This window comes from Kogia breviceps, chromosome 2 (genome assembly GCF_026419965.1).
Source record: "Kogia breviceps isolate mKogBre1 chromosome 2, mKogBre1 haplotype 1, whole genome shotgun sequence".
NCBI classification, from domain to species: domain Eukaryota; kingdom Metazoa; phylum Chordata; class Mammalia; order Artiodactyla; family Physeteridae; genus Kogia; species Kogia breviceps.
In genome coordinates this window covers 35,603,443-35,623,065 of record NC_081311.1, presented here as the reverse complement: position 1 = coordinate 35,623,065, position 19,623 = coordinate 35,603,443, and the positions used below count along the sequence as shown (strand labels likewise).

Below are 19,623 nucleotides of genomic sequence, written 5' to 3'. Positions count from 1 at the left end.
TAATTACATTGAAAGCTTTTTTATCCTTCACAGTGAGAGACTTACCACCAATTTGCCTTGATGTTAGACAGAAACAGCGCATCTCTATAGATGCTTTATCATCTGAAATGAAGACCCCAGTTCTTCCAGAACCCATCCTTCCTGTTCAGCCCAAAACTATGAAAGACTTTCTGTAAGTTTCAGCTCACTGTTACATGTAGACACATAGTCATCTGCATGTCAGCACTTTACATAATTTAATATTTTTGTGTGAGAAATTAATTGAACTTGTGGCTCATTATAAGGTATTAGACACAAGTGAAGACACAAAAGACTAGATGTCTCAAGTTGAAGGTGAAAACAAACATATAATTAACCAGTAAGGGATAGATAATGTTGCAGCAAAAGACACTGAATAAGAGAAAATGAGTCAAAACAGGCAAGAGAGACTTCCTTGGTGGCACAGTGGTTAAGAATCTGCCTGCCAATGCAGGGGACACGAGTTTGAGCCCTGGTCCCAGAAGATCCCACATGCTGCAGAGCAACTAAGCCCGTGCGCCACAGCTACTGAGCCTGCACTTTAGAGCCCGTGAGCCGCAACTACTGAGCCCACATGCCACAACTACTGAACCCCACACTCCTAGAGCCCATACTCCGCAACAAGAGAAGCCACCACAGTGAGAAGCCTGCACACCACAACAAAGAGTAGCCCCCGCTCACTGCGACTAGAGAAGGCCCATGTGCAGCAACAAAGACCCAACACAGCCAAAAATTAATTAATTAATTAATTATTTTAAAAAAACAGGCAAGAGGAGGTAAAGGTGGTAATAAAATAATAGAACGTGTCCTTTTTTAAAAATGAGATTTCATTTACTATGTGACATATAAATCATAAAAACCATGTTAGTAGTAAAAACTACTAAAATAACCCAAATGGACACTTGAAGGACTAAGTGGGAATGAGAAAGTAGGGACAGAATGTAAACAAAATCTGTCAAGAAATTTGGCTATGAAATGAAGGAAAGGAAGAGGGATAATTGTAAGGAGCATGTCAAAAATGAACTTTTTAAAAGGCAAATAAATGGGGAAGTTGAAGCTGGATTAATATCTTAATCCAATTAAGAATTATAAATTCATAAGCTACCTTTACATTAACTGGAACATATTTCTGTATTCAGCTTCATTATTTCAAGTTGCATGTTGGGTGACATTTATCTATAAAGAATTAATGCTATTTTATCTGAATAACATTTTTGTCTGTTATGGCTAATAAATGTTTTTATTTTAGGGAAGATGTAGAAAAAGCTAAGTCATCAGGAGATTGGAAAACAGTACATGATTTTTATCTCACAATGTTTGATTCTTTCCCAGAGCTAAATGCTGCATTTAAGGTAATAATACATAAAGCACATTTTTCACTTTTAGTTTAAATTTTCCAAAAAAAGATACTGTAAATTAACCTCTTTTTCTACCCAGTATTGGCTTAAGCAGCTGTTAAAGCAAACATAAATAGGTATTAATTCTGAAATTGTATGTATCACAAATAAATACTACTTAAGTGATATCTTAAAGATTGTTTTTATTTGTACTAATAATGTTAATGTTTGACTCCATTCTTTCAGTTTTAAAAAAGAAAGTTATTAAAATAATGCTTTTAGTTTTAGCAATTTTTCCCTAACAGTCCTTTTTTATCATCATAGTAAGAATATTAGAAATTATGTAGGAATAGTTATGGTTCAGATATTACTTAGATTAGTTCTTAAAATGTTATATACACTTGGTTCTTTAATTGAATTTGCAGAAAGATGCCTCTGCCTCGTTTAATACTATTGAAGACTCTGGGATTAATGCTAAATTTGTGAATGCTGTATATGATGCCTTACTTAATACTGTAAGTATTATTTATGAACACATGCAAATAGCATAATTGTTTGACTCTTCTGTATTTTAAAAGCAGCCACACAAATATTGTAAAACTCACCTTGTAACATAATTACATGAGAAACTCTGATATAATTTTTGGTAAATTTAGTTGAAATTCTCAGAGAGTTAGATTATTTTATTCTTATATTTTTCTAATTAAATGAAAATTCAGCAGAAAATACTTTTATGTTCAGTCCTTATTTAGAAAGACTTGCTAAGATAAAAATCATGCTTTACTGACTCAGCAAAAGGAGGTAAATTATTTGGTTGTATTGGAATTACATTGAATCTGTAGATCATTGGTTCTCAAATTTTAGCATGTATCAGGATCACAGAAAAGCCTTCTCAGTATTCGGTAGGTCTAGGATAGAGCCCCCAAATTTGTGTTTCTAACAAGCTCCAGGATATGTTGATTCTTCTGATCTAGGGGCTCTCTGTGGCCATGTGAGTTTGAATTTCATTGTAATTATAATTGAAAGTCATTGAAAGATTTTAAGCTGGGAACAAAGGGATGACAGACATGACATGATTTATAGTTTAGAAAGATCTCTCTGGATGTTATGTGGAGGATGGTCTATAGTGGGGCAAGGGAAAGGAGTTAGGAAGGCATTGCCGAAACCTAAACGAGGGTCAGTGTTTGGACTAGAGTTTTGGCAGTGGAACTAGTGAGACATATTCAGACTCTGAGTATGTTATGGAACAGAGCTAAACATACTTCTGTAGATTGGATGTGGGACTTGAGGCAAGAATGAAACTGAGTGGATGGTATTGCCATTTAATTAGATGGATAGGGCTCAGCCATCAGCAGAGAGAAAAAAGGTGTTTCAGGGAGGTAATAATTAATCTCGTCAAATGCTGCTGAGAGATTTAGTAAGATTTGGACAGAGAATTGAGCACTGTCTTTGATAAGGTGAATAACTGATGACTGACTTTAATAAGAGCCGATTCTGTGGAGTTGTGGAAACAAAGCCTACTTGGAATGGGTTGAAGGGACCATGAGAGGAGAGGAAGTAGAGATAGTGAATACAGACAGCTCTTGGAGAGTTTTGCTGTGAAGGGAAGCAGAGAAATGAAGGGTTAGCTGAAAGAGTACATGGGTCCAAATGAAAGGTTTTTAGCATGAGCAAAGGGTCCTGGCAGGAAACAGATGACACACTCTAACTGGTAACCTGGAGAGGACTGTTTACAAAAGTGTTAGCAGGACAAGAGAGGCCCTCAGGAGTAGTACAGTAGAGTGAATCTGGAGATGAGCTGTCCGGGAGAGGGCTGCCTTACAGGAGATGAGGGGCATAGCCAGCCCATGGTGACCTTGCAGAGAGGGCGTTGAGGGAATAAATACCCCAAATCTCCTCTCTTCCCTCTTCTGTCAGTGTTCCCTATGGCCGAATCCAACCAGAGGGCAAAAAAAGGCAAAGGAGTCTGGTTGATGTAGTCCTTAGTAGTCAGCCTCTTAGGGCCTAGATCAGGGTGGAGAAGAGTGAAAATGTAGAGACACATCTGTACAGATGGTATTAGGATGTAGTGTTCTACTGATGGGAACAACCTAGTAGTGTGGAAGAAATGGATGATATGGGGGAGATAGAAGAAAACTGAATGACCAGGTCCTTGACAAGGTGAGAGAGGATGGAGCATAGGGCTCAAGTGAGGGGGTTGGGCTTGGTCAGTTGTAGTGCAGGTAAATGATTAGAATAATAGTGGCAAGATGAATCTGTTCTCATTTGGGTGCATCTGTTTTCTCTCTAAAGTGTGTGGCAAGATCAGAGCTGAGAGTGCCGATGGGAAGGAGGTGTTGGAGGTTTGAGGAATGAGGAAAAGGTTTGAAATAGTTGTCATGGAGAGCAGGGAAATAGATGAACTAGGGAAATGTTGAAGGACTGTCAGTGGTGTTGAGTGTTCTTTTGAGATTTGTGACATAAACTCAGTGTGTCTAGTCAGCACATTTGTGTGATTTTTCTCCTGCAGCCTTCCATCGCTCTGGGGTGCTGTTTGCCTTCTGGGTGTGAAGGGTCACTGCAAGCAGAGGAGAAAGGAATGATGTATTAAATAAGTATATTAAGAAATGTGCTAGGCTGAATGCGTGCTGACAGACATGTCTTAGAAGTGATGATTGTGGTTTTTTTAAAAATAAATCCATGATATATGCTTGTTTTCTTGATGTTTGCCCCTTTCATATAACAACATGACAGAGAAATTTTAATGACTGTTTGGAGCTTCTAGTTAATGAAGGTTTTAGTCATTACTTCTTATAAGCTAAAAGCACCATCTAGATGTGTTTTCATTCATTCTTATGGGACATGTTTGGTAGTAATTAAGTTTTTTTAGTATTTGAATTATTAAACTATAAAAAATGTTATTTATTACCTTTTTCAGATCCTATAACAAAAAATCTTTATCTTGTTATTTTTTTATTGAATATAATTTGGTTGTACTTAATAATGAATTGTGGGCTTAACTGCTAATTATAACATGGTATTGGTAGGACTAAATATGTCCAAAACGTATGCAGTCATTTTATATTGTTAAACATGCTATTCTTAGACTTACGTTCATGACTTTATCCTGTCAATCCAGAGAAAGTGAAATTGGTTTTCTTTTTCTGTTTTCACTGTTATATAAAACTGATGGTAATCATCAAACAGCCACCATGTATGTTTGTGCAGGTTGTACAGTGCACATCCCAGGGAGCAGTCTCATTATAATCTCTCAGTTGTGAAATTGAGATTAGCGTTAAGTGGTAGTCCTTGGTCATCAAGTCTGGTTTTAACTATTGAAACAGATCTGTAAATATAATTAACATATAAGTCACCTAAATAGCTAATCCTAATTATTTCATGATTTTCTTTTGCCTACAGCCTCAAGACATTCAGAAGACAGTATTAAAGGGAATCATTAACAGCCTGTTACGAGAATGGAAAGGGTAACTGCAACTAATATTTGGCTAATCAGTATAGATGGTTAATATACACAGCTCATCCATCTTTAATATATACGTATGTGTTTTACTCTCAGAAAAGATTTTAGTTGCTACAATAAAAACATAGATCAGAATGAAATTATAAACCATTTATAACAAAGCTTTTTAACTTGAGACTTATGACTTCTCAGGACGGTCCACAGGTGAGCTTCAGAGGATCTGTGAATTCTTTAAAATTGTATATAAGATCTGTCATGTACAGAAATATGTGCTTTACAAAAATAAGATGGGTAGTTAAATCAGTCACCTAGAATGAAATAATATGGGCGTTAAATTTAGCCTTGGGCTTTCTGGTACAGAGCAAAATTCTTCTTATTTCTAATACAAGGAAAGTAAATTTAGCTACTGAAATATTTTTTCCTGGAACTAAATATTGAATTGTTATGTAAGGAATGATGGACAGTGTAATTGATAATGTTTTGAACTGTGAATATGCAGAACACAAAAATATACTTTTAAAAGTACATATGATTTAAATTGGTGTTACTTAACATTATAATTTAAATGATAGCTTCTATTAAAGCCAAATAATACCATTAAATTATAATTTAAATGTTTATTTTAAGCCCAATTTGAAAATACCAAACTAGAGTTCTTAAATATAATGTTAAATGTATCCTATATATTTTAATAACATTGTTCTAATTTTCAAAGCAACTTGTGGTTTTTATAGAAAATTGAGAAAAGTCAAGGTAGTATAAAAAAAGTAAAAATGTAACATTTTGCAGTTTTTTTTCTAGTCATCTTTTTAAAACAATTGAAATCATACTGTATTTTTCATGTGATTTTTAACTTAACAGTATTTTCCTAGTTTATCATTCTAGTAATACTTTTGCATTTTCCTTGAATTTTATGTTTCTGGTTGAATACATAATGCTTCATTGGAAATGAAGGGGAAAATTTGGAATGTAAAATGAACACTTAGGAGAGTGGGGAAGTCCAGTGATCCGAAACTGCTGGGACCTCAATCCCCTCCAAGCATGCTTACACAGCTTTCTAACCCCTGCTCCTCAAATGTGTGCCGGAGACAGATTAAAATAATTTTATGCAACTTACTTATCAAAGGATCATGTGGTCTTTACCCCAAAAATCTTGTTTTATTTTGGACTTATAGTAACGACAACAATATCTACAGTTTATTGACTATCTACTATGGGCTAGGCACCTTTCAAACGATTTTGCATGTATTTCTCATTGAATCTTCATTACAATCCTGTGAAATAGGTAATATGATTAGTTTCGTTTCACACTTGAGGAAGCTAATTTACAGAGAAGTAAATTGCCCAAGTTAACACAGTAAGTGCCTGAGTCAGAATTAGAACCCAGGCTGTCTGGCAAAAGAGCCTGTGATCTTAACTACAATTTCTGTACCCAGAACTGTATACTGTACTAAAATACTAGTGCATAGAACAGGAAAATGGAAATGTTCATGGTTCAGCTATAAAATGGGAAAGAAAAAAAAAAACGGACCCTCTTATCACCAGGAATTTTAATATTTATGAATTGCTTTGAGCTTTTTAAAATGTTTTCAAATATAATTTCTAAAACAAAACAGTAGTCCTATTGAGAAAATAATCTGACAATTATGTAGAATAGTATAGAAAGAAGTAGTTTCGATTTTATTTAAACCTAAATAATTTAAGTCATTATTCAGTCAAGATAATTCTTCCACAGAGAAATATTACTACTAATTTAAAAATTATATATATACATGTGTATATATATCAATTTCAAAATGTAATACATATGTTATATATTTATATTTCATATGATGTGGCTTTTTATCTTGTAAAGATCATCTAGTACACTTTGGGCAATGATTTATGTTTTCAGGTTTAAGTCTAGTTTTTGGCTTTTATCAAGTCAATTCTCGCAGAAACATTGATAATTTTTTATTAGATACTATAAGGTTAAGCATTCATCTCTAGCCAATTACAATTATTTCTGTTTCAGTCCACGAACAAAAGATGATCTTAGAGCATATTTTATACTTTTACAGGTAAGAAAGCAAAAACATAGTTGAAGTGTGTAATTCATATCTCAATCTATGCATGTGTAAGTGAAATGATATCAAATACTAAGTATTATTTTGAGCAACATTTTTGATACTATTTTAGATTATAATAACTTGTAACCAGAGAGTTAAAGCTATAACAAATAAACAGTGGAAGGCTAAATTATCTCCAGGATTAATATTTTAACTTGTCTTGCTGCTGTGGGATTCTGGAACAAACAGAATGGAAGCACTTTTCCTCCTCCAGTCAACTTCCTTTCTTGTAACTAGTTTTTTAAGGGACTCCAAAACTTTCTTTTATTTCCCAATTAGTGGGTTTCTAACTTTTCTGTGTATTTTCAATAAATGTTTAAACTAGAATTCTAATGGAAAAATCAAAGTGGTTGTTTATATTTGCTAAAGCAAATATGATGAACTTTTTCCTCTTGGGAGATACAAAAAAAAAATAAGGTCCAAACAAATGAAAAGCAATTTTAGTTTTTATAATTTTTTGAGAAGTACGTTATTCCCATAGCTAGCATACTATGTTTGTATTATTCTTTACAATTTACCAAAGGTGTTCATATAAATTATCTCATTTAAAGATAAGAAAAAATTATATTAAATAAGATAGGATGTTTAGTTCAATATTATGTCCAATAAAAGGAAATAGGGAAGATAGGGGTAGAAGAAGGAGGAGAGAGGAAACAAAAAAAGGGGGAACTAGATAAGAGGTAGTTGAGGGATGTAAGGAGAGGAAGGGAAGTAAAGAGGTAAGAGGAGAAAGACAAAACTAGAAAAAAGAGGAAATATACCTGGAGAATAGTAAAAGCTAGAAAGTGACAACATGAAGCTCAAATTTTTAAGTGAGTGTATTGGTCAGCAGTAAGCTCTGCTCATGACATCTTGTTCTTATGAGCTATCACTTGATGAGTTTATCATCTGGGGTCACTCCCTCATTTTGAACCATCCTGACCATAAGTCAATTTTGAAAAACACATGGTGCTCTTTTATTTTTTACAATTTTGGTTTATTGTTCAATCATACTCATTTTTCCCATGGAGCTCTGAAATGCACACTGTCATGGAGTTTTAGATTTTGGGAATATAACCAGAGGTTTTGCTTGGTTTACAAGCTCTACTCTTAACGCTTAAAAGTTCTCCGAAGCTATTATGTGGTTCTCCCCTTGTTCTTTGTGAAATATGCAAATAACTCATTTCACAATGGCAAAAGTTTCATTACCAGCTTTTATTTTTCTAGCATTCTCTCTCCCCTTTTTTTTTAATCAAGGAAGAACCAGGTTTTTGTTTAGTTGGATAGTAGTGATTGCCACCATTTATACCAGGCAGTGAGCTATGTGCTTTACATACAGTTTTTTTTAATACTCAAAACAACCTCCAAGATAGATATTATCATTCCCGTTTTTCAGATGAGGAAGTTGAGAATCAAAGTTTAAGGAACATTCCTAAGGGCATATAGTAGTAAGTGGTAGAATTAGCCCTCAGACCCGGATCTGTCTTAATTCCAGAGCCACTGGACCATAGTGGAAATCCAAGTCTCTGTTAATTAAATAATTAAACAAATAGATTCTTGTTTTCAAGTATTTCACCTAGTATTTTCTGAATTCGCCACTTAGCTCATTAAGCATAGTGTCTTTCCTTTTACATGTTAACAAAATTTTAACGCAATTATCTTTAATATCTTTTTCAGAATCCTCAATTTAATAACACATCTACATATGTCATCTATGCTCACTTGCTACGACAGATAGCTACCTTAGTGGAAGCTGACCATCATTTCCTAGTTCACTGGTTTAAAAAGTAAATTATTCTATGATATTAAGAACTTTTATAATCTTAAAGTTTTAAGTTTGTTAGTAACTTTATAAGAAAATATATTAAATGTTTTCAGGTCTTGAGAAATGATACTTATAATTCACAGTGCTTCAGAAGCCAATTATAAGCATATTCTTTAGTACTACATAGAGGCTACATTAAAGATCTGTTTTGTATGTAAGTAACCGTTTTGCTTGTGCCAGCTGTTGTTGAGATTTCTGTCCACTGCTTTTGCATTTTATACAGCACATTCCTATCATTGATTTTTCATATATCTCAAAGATGGTGACTGGATTTGCTCATACATTACTATTTTAATTTGTGTCTTTTTATTTCCTATCAATAACTTTTACCGTTATTTACACAATGCCTTTTCCTTACCTAAAAAATCATTGTAAAACATACTAGCCATCAATATCAATTTATAAAAGCACAGTACTTTTTTTCCACAGAACAATACTTACATTAACAATTACTTTTCCCCATGACTAATAAAAGTTAAAGAAGCTAAATATTCCCAAAATTAATTTGAAATATGGTCAATTCTTATTATTAACAATAGTTATGTTCTATAAAGCTACTGGGAACACTGAATTGGTGAACAGTGAAATACAAGGTTAGCTTCCTGCAAGCCTTTGGTCACAACATTTTTATCAACCAATCAGTACATAACCTTGCTTTATCTGTATTGTATTTCTATTTAAAGACACCTATTTGATATAAATTTTTGTTTTATTAACATTGAACTCACAGCCAAGAGCACCATAACTCATGTCTGAGCAAATTTTATCTGACATAAGTACCTTCTCCATAAGGCACATCACATCCTTCTTTACTTAGGAACACTAGACAGAACGTTAGCACTATAGTTAAGGGCCGTTTTAAAACAGCAGAATCGCTAACAAAAAGCACAAGAATTTGAAAAACATGACCCCAAGTAGACTGCATAAAGGACACTTGTTTGCAGTATGAGAGCTAAAACAAGAAGGCAGAGCGTGGCCTTGTTCAGCCTCGGCATAAGCAACTCCCATTTTTTGCCACTCTTTGCACAGCCATGAAATGACCACGAAAGCGCCACAATTATTGATTTGGGGATTAGAATTAAATTGTAGGGAATGGGTGAATTTGCAAATACAAAGTCTGTGAATGAGGATTGACTGAATACTAAAAGCCTTAAAAGTGAAATGTTTAATGCTAACTTTATAGTGATTTTGGTGTTTATTTCTTATTTAAGAAATGATATTCGAGGTAAGATTTTGCATCTTTTCAAATTTTGGGCAATTTAAGAAATAGAATTTGGGGTAATAGTCTAAAATTTTATGTATAAAGGATGAACTTTGATCTCTAACAAATATATTGCCAAAGTAGAAAATGTGAATTTTGATTGGAGTTATTTCGAAATCTTTAACAGATTATCCCAGAAGAGGTTCAAACAATTGGTAGAGAGATTGCTGCAGTTTATTTCTTTACGCCTGTTTCCTGCAAAGCCTGAAGAATTTCCACCTATATCAAAGTGTTCCTGGTGGATCCCATCAGCGTCTAAAGTGTTGGCTTTACTTAGTAGGTTTTATTATTCAATCATCTTTACTTTTCTTTTGTTAAATATAAGGACATTTCCATAAGGATCTCAAAATACTATAGAGGCATTCTTACATCTTAAACCATTCCTTTGAGGAGAAGAGTTGTAGTGATTTATTTTCTATTTTGCTAATGGATTTCACAATTAATGTATAAGCATGAAAAAGCTTTATGCATTTTATTGGGCAATATTCTGTTTTATGGCTCTCAACTGCATACGACCTGCTAAGTAGTGATTCCTAAGAATACAAGAACTTCCATTCATTCCTGCGGACCCCTAGAACACCCTGATGGGGAAATAGGATGCGTAGCTGGCCATTTGCATACTCCCTTTACTATACTATTATAATCCCCACGATTCAAGTTTTTTATTTTAAGCAAGAAATTATTGGCTACATTTTTTTTTAAATTTTCTGATTACTGATATCACCCTGCCTCCATTTCTAACCACTTCTATCCCTATTTAATTTAATTTATTTTATTTTATTTTTTGCGGTACGCGGGCCTCTCACTGTGTGGCCTCTCCCGTTGCGGAGCACAGGCTCCGGACGCGCAGGCTCAGCGGCCGTGGCTCACGGGCCCAGCCGCTCCGCGGCATGTGGGATCTCCCCGGACCGGGACACGAACCCGTGTCCCCTGCATCGGCAGGCGGACTCTCAACCACTGCGCCACCAGGGAAGCCCTATTGGCTACATTTTGACCACAATTTTAAAACTACCTTTTCGTTTGGCACTACAATTGCTTAAAATAGGAATTTCTAGATAAAGCTTTCTGGTGGGCATTAAAATGTTCTTCTTGGGGGTGGGGGCTTCCCTGGTGGCGCAGTGGTTGAGAGTCCGCCTGCTGATGCAGGGGACACGGGTTCGTGTCCCGGTCCGGGGAGATCCCACATGCCGCGTAGCGGCTGGGCCCGTGAGCCATGGCCGCTGAGCCTGCGCGTCCGGAGCCTGTGCTCCGCAACGGGAGAGGCCACAAAAAAAAAAAATGTTCTTCTTATTATTAGAATGAATCATGTACATGTTAGGAAAGATCATTATGTTAGAATTTATCTTTACAGATACTGCAAACAATTTGGTTCATCCTCCCCTTATTCCTTATACTGATTTCTATAATTCTACATTGGATCATATTGATCTCATGGAAGAATACCACACCTGGCAGAGCTTTGGAAATTCTCACAGGTATGGTCCAAAGCTCATCTGATTACTCACCTAAATAAAATGCTATTCAAAATAATGACTGGCTTTTAAGTTTGTGTAAATAAATTTAAATATACACATACCTTTGCATATAAACTTAGAAATGTTTTATAAACTTATAAATATCTTATAAAAGTTTAGATATCCAGCCTTGAAATATCATTATATTTCTTAAAGCATTTTCTTTTTCTATTACATTTTGAATTTATAGTTATGTTAATATGGTTTTGACTTGATTAGTAGCATCTTTTTAGAAGGGAAAAGTTCTATCTTAGTATGCAGTTTCTTATATCTTCTTATTCTATGTGCCGTCACCTAGCACAGAGGTTCAACAAACTTTTTCTGCAAAGTACAGGATTATAAATGTTTCCGGCTCTTTGGGCTATACAGTCTCTGGTCTACCATTATAGCACAAAAAACAGCCTTAGAAAATATGTAATTGAAGGAGTGTGTCTGTGCCCCAAAAGCTTTCTTTATTCACAAGCCTAGGTTGTAGGCTGTATTTGTCCCATGGGCCATAGTGTGCCGGTGCCTGATCTAACACAGTGATCACACATGTGTGCACATACACACATACATTCACTCTTTTTCTCCCTTTTTCTGTGGATGAAGTGTTTGTCCTTTATACACAGTATTAAAAGAGTGGATGTTACAGAGAAATAGCTTTACTAGAAATGCTTTATTACAGTAGTATAATAGATTTTGGAAACACATGGCCGAATTCTTTATTACCCTGCACCTTATATTCACACTTACATTTTGGATTAAACCAGCAAGACTATTCCAGACTTAATTTATTCCCAGACCGCGAGATATCCTGCAGAATGCATTATTCTAAAGGAGGCTGACTAAGAAATAGGATGTGGATATGAGTAATCTAAAACCCCAGGTTACTTCATAAATTGGTTCAAGCTCCCAGGGACCCTTTCTACCAGAATTGGCCTAAAACATAGACTAGCTTTCTGGACGTATCTCAGTCCACACCTGAACTAAGAATTCCGTTTCTGGGGACCTTGGTCAGTCTGATGGATATTTGCTTGACAAAGTTTATTTTACACTTTAATGTAATTGTAATGTTGTAGACAAAACCACAATACAGTTCCGAGAATTATTGTGCATATTTCAGTGACATCTTTTAATGCAGAGCTCCTCTAAACACTGTGTCATAGCATTGTGGTACCAAAAATGAGTTAACAGAGGTTTGATTCTATGATCCCTTCAGCCCTTGGGAAGCCAGCCTGGACCTACAGGGGGACCGGAGCCCCAGGGCAAGTCACATGTCTGGCCATGGGCAGCCTCATCTGTTTATCTCAGTGTGTCATACACATAGTATGGTTTGTCTACATGCCATGACTAGGGAAAGGCTGAGACGCACTGTTTTAAAGTACCTAAAACCAACATTATCCTACTAAGTTCATCGCACTTCTTTTTATTTCCAAATTTCTAGTTAGCACTTAGTGATTCAAAATTATTACACATTAATACTGAACAGTTTTCTTACTGCTTTTTGACAGTTTCATCCCAAGGGGAAAGCCATTTCATTTTCAGTTCACACTAGGGCTCTTTCCTTTTTCCTCATAATCCCTATGTTGCACAGTGGTCACAGATACACTGCTTGACTGTCCTCAGTGCATTCCAACTGTAACTGATGGATTCATTACAGCCACTTCTGGTGGGAGTCTAACTCCTGAAGTGTCATTGCTACGATACTAGTTCTCTCTAAGTGCATTTCTCTGTGTGGTTTGTGGCTCTTTTATATAACATAGAATGAACTCTGACCCAGGAAAGAAGTTATTTTCATAACTTTTGATCGTATGTTGTATTTTTACAAATACAAACCATTTCATTTTACTACATCATTAAATACAATGCTAAAGCAACACACCTTTTTTCTAACTTTTATTTTATTGCTCTTAAATTTACTACTATTCCTACCATAGTTATTGCTAGATTTCCTCATTTCTGAAGCTCACGCATCAGAAATATCCACATAGTAATGGATTCTTACATTAATTTCTGCACATGAATTTTCTGTCCTAAATCCTTCATCAGCACTTCTGCCTCCTGGTTCTGCTGTTGCCCATATTTTGCCCAGGTAATGATATACAAGTGACTATCTAAACTGAAATTATTTGTACAAACAGTATAAGCAGTTAGCACATATTTCAGAACATTAGGTGTAGCTTCCTCTAGAGAATAAAGGCACTGCACATCTAATAATGAAGCATACTTCACAGGGCTGTGGGGATTCAAAGAAGTGATGCACATAAAATCATTTTGTGAATGGTAAAACACAATACAAAAGTAATGTTTAATATTGTTAGAAGGGGTACCTTAGATTCCCTTAGTATAATTTTGCTAAAAATACACCATTTTGCTTTTTCTGTTTTCACTTGTTGAGCAGGTTTTCCTTCTGTCAGTACCCATTCGTTATTTCTATAGCTGCAAAAAAAATCATTATTCAAAGAGACTCAGAGCAACAGATGATAAGCATCGCAAGGGTAAGCCAGCTATGAAAACATTTATGCTGACTATAATCAATATATAGTAAATAATTTAACAAATAAGTCAAATGTCTTGTGAATTGTTCTAGCGTAATCAGGAAATGTTAAAACTAAAATTCATATCATATTCCCTCAAAAAGTACTTTAACCTGTTCATGATATGGGGAAAAGATACCCCTCATCAACTTCTCATTATATTATAAATATAGCATGGAGATTAAACGCCTCTCACAGATCCAAAGTACTCAGAATTTGTTGGAGATCATTTTGTAGATAACATCCTCCAGGGTCACTAGCAGAGCACTGGTGAGAAAGAACTGCAGTGAGGACAAGGAAAGGAGTGTCCTTAAGAGCAAACTACTCAAACCACTGACACATTTTCTAGATTTTATGAAAGTCAAGTAGAAACAACTGAAAAATTAGAAAATGTAACAAAAAGTATAGTCTTGAAAAACTGAGAAAATATGTCCAAAGAAGGTGAGAGATGTTTAGTGATCCTTAGGGAACCAAAATGCATGGAGGCCCTTTGAAACTGGGGTAGCAGTCAGGCTGGCTTTAGACAAGTTAATGGAGCAGGATGAAGTCCATCTCTGGGCCCATCCTGTCCACAGCCTACCATGGTTTCAGCACAGCACAGTAAAGTTAGGTACTTTAATATATATCAGATTGACTGAGCTTTTTTTTTTAGGGGAGAGCTCTAGACTATACATTTAAATGCTCATATATTTTGAGTATCTGCTTTTGTGATGATTACTTGCAACTTTAAAACTTAGAGGGAAGGTTTGGCTGTAGTCTTCTTAAAATAAAGAGACCCAAGACAGACCCATAGAGTAAAAGGAAATGATTTCTGTGTCTTGTCCAAGAATATAAAAAGAATCCTAATGCATAAATTGTAATACTTCAAAATACCATAAAAATAAGAATTGTTTATTCTTCAGTAATTCACCAGAAGGTGAGTGTTTTTTCCTGTCACAGAGCGGGACAAAAGATTTGAGTGACTAGTGACATCGCAGAGTCAGTTTACACTGCGTATTGGAATATTACAAGAAATGTTATTGCCTATGTGTACCAAAAGAGTAACATAGCCACATTACCCTGCTGAAAAGTAGATTTCAACAGGTTTATTTAGCACCAGAATTATTGCCTAATCTTGGGTACATACTGGCTCAAAGATTAGTCTACATAGCTTGTCATTTTGACATTTTCGGTTAGTTGCATTTATGCAATTTCATGTGCCTTTTTAGTGCTTTTTTTTTTAACCTTGGGCTATGATTTTTTTATATTTGTAAGGGAAGAATCCAAAGAGCTAGAAGTTTATCTAAGTTCCTCTGAGCAGTCTTCTGCTGTGTCACTCACACTTAAAATATTAAATAATCTTCTTTTAACTTTTCTTCCAATTGAAAGGAGAGTGGCCGTTGTAGACTGTGTCCCAGGCTATCTTCCACAGGGCATGGGCACAAATGAGTAGCAATTGAAGAGTCAAGTGGCATTATCGGTTATGGGTGTTTCCCAGTATTTTAACTTGTAAACTGCCATACCACTTGGAATTAATGACTGGTAACTATTTTGACACAAGGACAGCCTTATAAGTAGTTAATGCAAGCAAGAGCTTATATAGTATACTTTAAAGTTGCAAAAGAGATTCCCCAGCCTAAAAATAACTTCCTCATCAGACTATGTCTAAAATTCTACCATTGCTGGTTATTTCTTTCATTTGAAACACTTTCTATTCAATATGAATTCCTGATGGGAGGAGTAGCCATTAAGCCTTGTCTTTCATTAGCATCCTAGTGTGTTGGATATTTCCAGTGTGACAGCTTCCCAGGAGCTAGACTGGGAACAGAAGATAGTAAAGGGTTGGAAAACAGATCCATGACACAGCATACTATCCCGGAAATATAGATCTCTTCGAGCACAAAAGAGAGGACACAGAGAAGGAATAAAAACTACTAAAATCCTTCAGAATTGAATATTGGAGAGATGAGGAAGGGCTCTGAATTAGTGTATTATTATAGTGATCTACAAAATCATGAAAGTAGTCTTATATAGATTTGGGGTATTCATATTTTACCTAGTAAGCAAATTGCTGCATGTATTTAAAATGTCTGAAGTGTTCATCTTTAATCTGTACAATAATTCATTTTCTTTGCTACCAAAGAGGATGAGGTAGTCTGAAAAAGGTTTAGATAAATTAAATATACAAGCATGATTTTATATATTCCTTATATTTTTAAAATCATATTTCCATCACTCAAGCATAACTATTGCTAACATTTTAGGAAATTTTCTTTTGATAGTTTTTACCTATATTATCTTTAAAAGGCAGCAGAGTTGAAACAATATTGTGTATACAATTTTGTTTCCCCGCTTTTTTTTCAGTTGTATATTCCCTAAACATTTTCCATGTTATTTACATAGTTTTTATGACCATCATTTTTGATAGCTGTATTATATTCCATTAGAAAGATACATACTTAAGATATTTCTAAAGTTTTGCTCTTATAGATAATGCTGTGATGAACATCTCACTGTATAAAATATTTTCTGTGTTTAGAATTCCCAGAAGTGGAATTACTGGGACAAAGGATATGAACATTTTTAATGGTTTCTGAAATATGTTGAAAATTACTTTCTGAAAGTAGACTAATTGTGCTTTTAGAATAAATCCAGTATCTAAAAAAGCTGAAGCCAAGTTTATCGTCAGAAGTATATACCATAATTCCAATGTTCCCACTTTGTTTGTATTTACTAAACAGAAAACTTTGCTATTTAAGAGATGAGACATACGAAAACAGTAATGCAACATTATTTTACTAAAGATGAATTATTTTAGATCCTCCATTTTGGATCCCCTTCGGTTATCATTGTCCCCAAATGAAATAATTGTAGGGCATTTTCATAAATCAAAATTTGTATAATCGAGTTTATGAAATTGTTTATGAGAGACGGCAAAGAGAAGAATATAAGGGATTTTTACTAAAGTGTTTAAATGTTTTAAATGAGATTATAGTTTAAGTATAAATGAAAATGTTTGCTTTCTTTTTTAATTAGCAAAGTCTGGTGGATAAAGTATCTCGAAGACAGAGACCTGATATGAATATGTTATTTCTAAATATGAAAGTAAGGCGGACACATCTGGTCAGCGATTCTCTTGATGAGGTATTGATCATTTATTCCAGAAAAGTATTATTTGATTAAAGCTTTAAGTAAATTTGATAATGTGGCTTATTACTAAAATCTTAGTAAGCTATCTTTTGTTTCTGTATGCCAGTAGTGTGCTTGCTTATATTTTGATACCATAGTTAAAAACAGTTCTGTATTCACAATTAAGCCTTATGTTCATTTTTATATGTTTATTAGTGGCTTGTTAAATCTTCAGAAAAGAATTTCATATAGAACACTTAAATGTATGTTTCTGAATATATAACTTAGATTCTAGACCACCTTTGTTAACCGGTTGGGTGTGTAACAAGTCATTTTAACTTCTCCAGACCTCAGATTACTCATCTAGAAGTCTGATCTACAAGGACACCTTGGGTCTATTTAGGGTCAAACATACTTTGATTGTATGTATATATGTATTGTAGAGCTTCATGCATGTACGGTTCTTTAGCCAGATCTTCATGTGGCTATTATAAGATAATATTTGATTTAGTTATGTGATTTTTTAAAGTTTAGCATTGAAGGCAAGTTAAAAGGCAATGAACTACTTTGTACTGTATTCTGCTAACTTAAAATCTTGGAGACAATATGGTGCTGAGAGACAGTAACCTTGGGCAAACTACCTGAACTCTCTAATTCTGTTCCTTGATCTCTACAACAAACATTACCACACCTGACTAATACAGTGTTGGGAGATGGATGGATGGATGGAGTTTTGTGACATTGTAAATAAGATAATACATATTCCAAAATTTAAAAAGTTAATTTCCTTTTTACTGCCCTTTGTTCTCCTCTACTTTATAATTTCTTCAAATAGTTAACCCGGAAAAGAGCAGACTTGAAAAAGAAGTTGAAAGTTACGTTTGTAGGGGAAGCTGGTTTGGATATGGGTGGCTTGACTAAAGAATGGTTCCTTCTTCTAATTCGCCAAATTTTTCATCCAGATTATGGTGAGTAGTTAATTTTTATGAAAGTGTTTTCTCCCTAATTGTTAGATTCAAGTAGTCACTCCTTTTTTTTTTTTTTTTTTTTTTTTGGTACACGGGCCTCTCACTGTTGTGGCCTCTCCTGTTGTGGAGCACAGGCTCCAGACGCGCAGGCTCAGCGGCCATGGCTCACGGGCCCAGCCGCTCCGCAGCATGTGGGATCTTCCCGGACCGGGCCACAAGCCCAAGTCCCCTGCATCAGCAGACGGACTCGCAACCACTGCGCCACTAGGGAAGCCCGTCACTCTTATTTTTAATCTACCTCTACCCTATGATTTTACAGATTTTTTTGTCAACCATAAATGTTGAATGATTTTTTTAAAGACTGTTAGTTACATTTTTTAAACTGACCAAATTGGTGAACATAATACATTCATTATCTTACTGGGAATCCTACACAAGATGTATTTGCAAGGAAGCATCCACATGTTTTCTGACTCAGCCAAATGCATGAAAATTTGTCACTGAAATAAAAAGAACATTCGAAATTAAAAAACAGAACTATAGTTTGCTCTTCACTAATATTCAAAGTCTCTTTCATTAAAAAAATGCCATTTTAATAAATAAAAATCATTAAATAAACCTTTGAATTAGATTTTATTTAGAGAAAACACCTATATAATCCTTAGTATCATTAAATGTTTTTCTTCAAAAGAGAGTTTTAAGTGTTTTTCTTATTCTTTATTTTTCTTAATTTGGTATATATGTATATACAGCATCTCTCTGGTAATGGGAAATAGAGATGACAGAGATAAATTGAAATCTCCAGATAATCCTCAAAATTAATTTTGATCATAACTTATAAAGTATAAAACTATAGTTTTTATAAATCAACTGATTAATTTAGTTTCTGTCTTTTTACCCCGTTTCTACCCTTGGTTCAGGATACCAGTGAACAATAAAGTGCTCTTGCAAGTTCTTTGGACATGTATTTGATACATTTTAACATGGAAGGTAGTTCGTAACAGAACTATTGCTGAAATGTTTTGCTTCTAATAGATGAGATACCATGTACATGTTTACCGCTCTGATTTTTTTTAATCAATCATATTGATGAAATTATGCTTCTATTTTCCAGGCATGTTTACGTATCATAAGGATTCATACTGCCATTGGTTTAGCAGCTTTAAATGTGATAACTATTCTGAATTCCGATTGGTTGGAATTGTATCCTTTAAACTTTCCACTAGGAGGTGCTAGTAGACTAGAGATTTTTAAGAATTTTATCTGAATTTTGGAAAACTGTTAATAAGCATTTTATTCAGATTAAACATTCTTGTCAAATTACTAGATTTTTCAGTAATCTTTATTATTTTGTAATATCACAGCTATGTAATATCAGCAGATTTAGTTAATTGGAAGGAGTGACTGAATTATTCACTTTTCTCTGAAAACCTTATCTCAAAATAAATATTATTACCTATTTCATATATATCCTAAATTATCAGAAATTTAAGACATTTTTTAAAAGTCATAGTATCTTTCCTATT

At 34.5% G+C, this 19,623-nt stretch overlaps 1 protein-coding gene across 16 annotated transcripts in view; it reads left to right on the top strand.

Moving 5' to 3' along the window:
• Positions 1-19,623, top strand: part of HECTD2 (HECT domain E3 ubiquitin protein ligase 2) — a 75,837-nt gene that overhangs the window by 35,867 nt on the left and 20,347 nt on the right. For 3 of the 16 annotated variants that reach the window (XR_010838870.1, XM_059055450.2, XM_059055453.2), the window contains 12 exons: positions 34-172; positions 1,268-1,370; positions 1,781-1,870; positions 4,755-4,819; positions 6,830-6,875; positions 8,580-8,689; positions 10,116-10,264; positions 11,340-11,463; positions 13,886-13,982; positions 17,037-17,144; positions 17,965-18,097; positions 19,212-19,300. Coding sequence is in view for 4 of the 16 variants with exons in the window: in XM_059055450.2 (XP_058911433.1) it covers positions 34-172; positions 1,268-1,370; positions 1,781-1,870; positions 4,755-4,819; positions 6,830-6,875; positions 8,580-8,689; positions 10,116-10,264; positions 11,340-11,463; positions 13,886-13,982; positions 17,037-17,144; positions 17,965-18,097; positions 19,212-19,300 (1,253 nt within the window). In the remaining 12 variants the exon portion in view is untranslated. Of the gene's footprint in view, positions 1-33; positions 173-1,267; positions 1,371-1,780; positions 1,871-4,754; positions 4,820-6,829; positions 6,876-8,579; positions 8,690-10,115; positions 10,265-11,339; positions 11,464-13,533; positions 13,610-13,885; positions 13,983-17,036; positions 17,145-17,964; positions 18,098-19,211; positions 19,301-19,623 lie in introns of those variants that run through there. The other 13 variants (XR_010838872.1, XR_010838871.1, XR_010838875.1 and 10 more) reach the window with 13 other exon arrangements.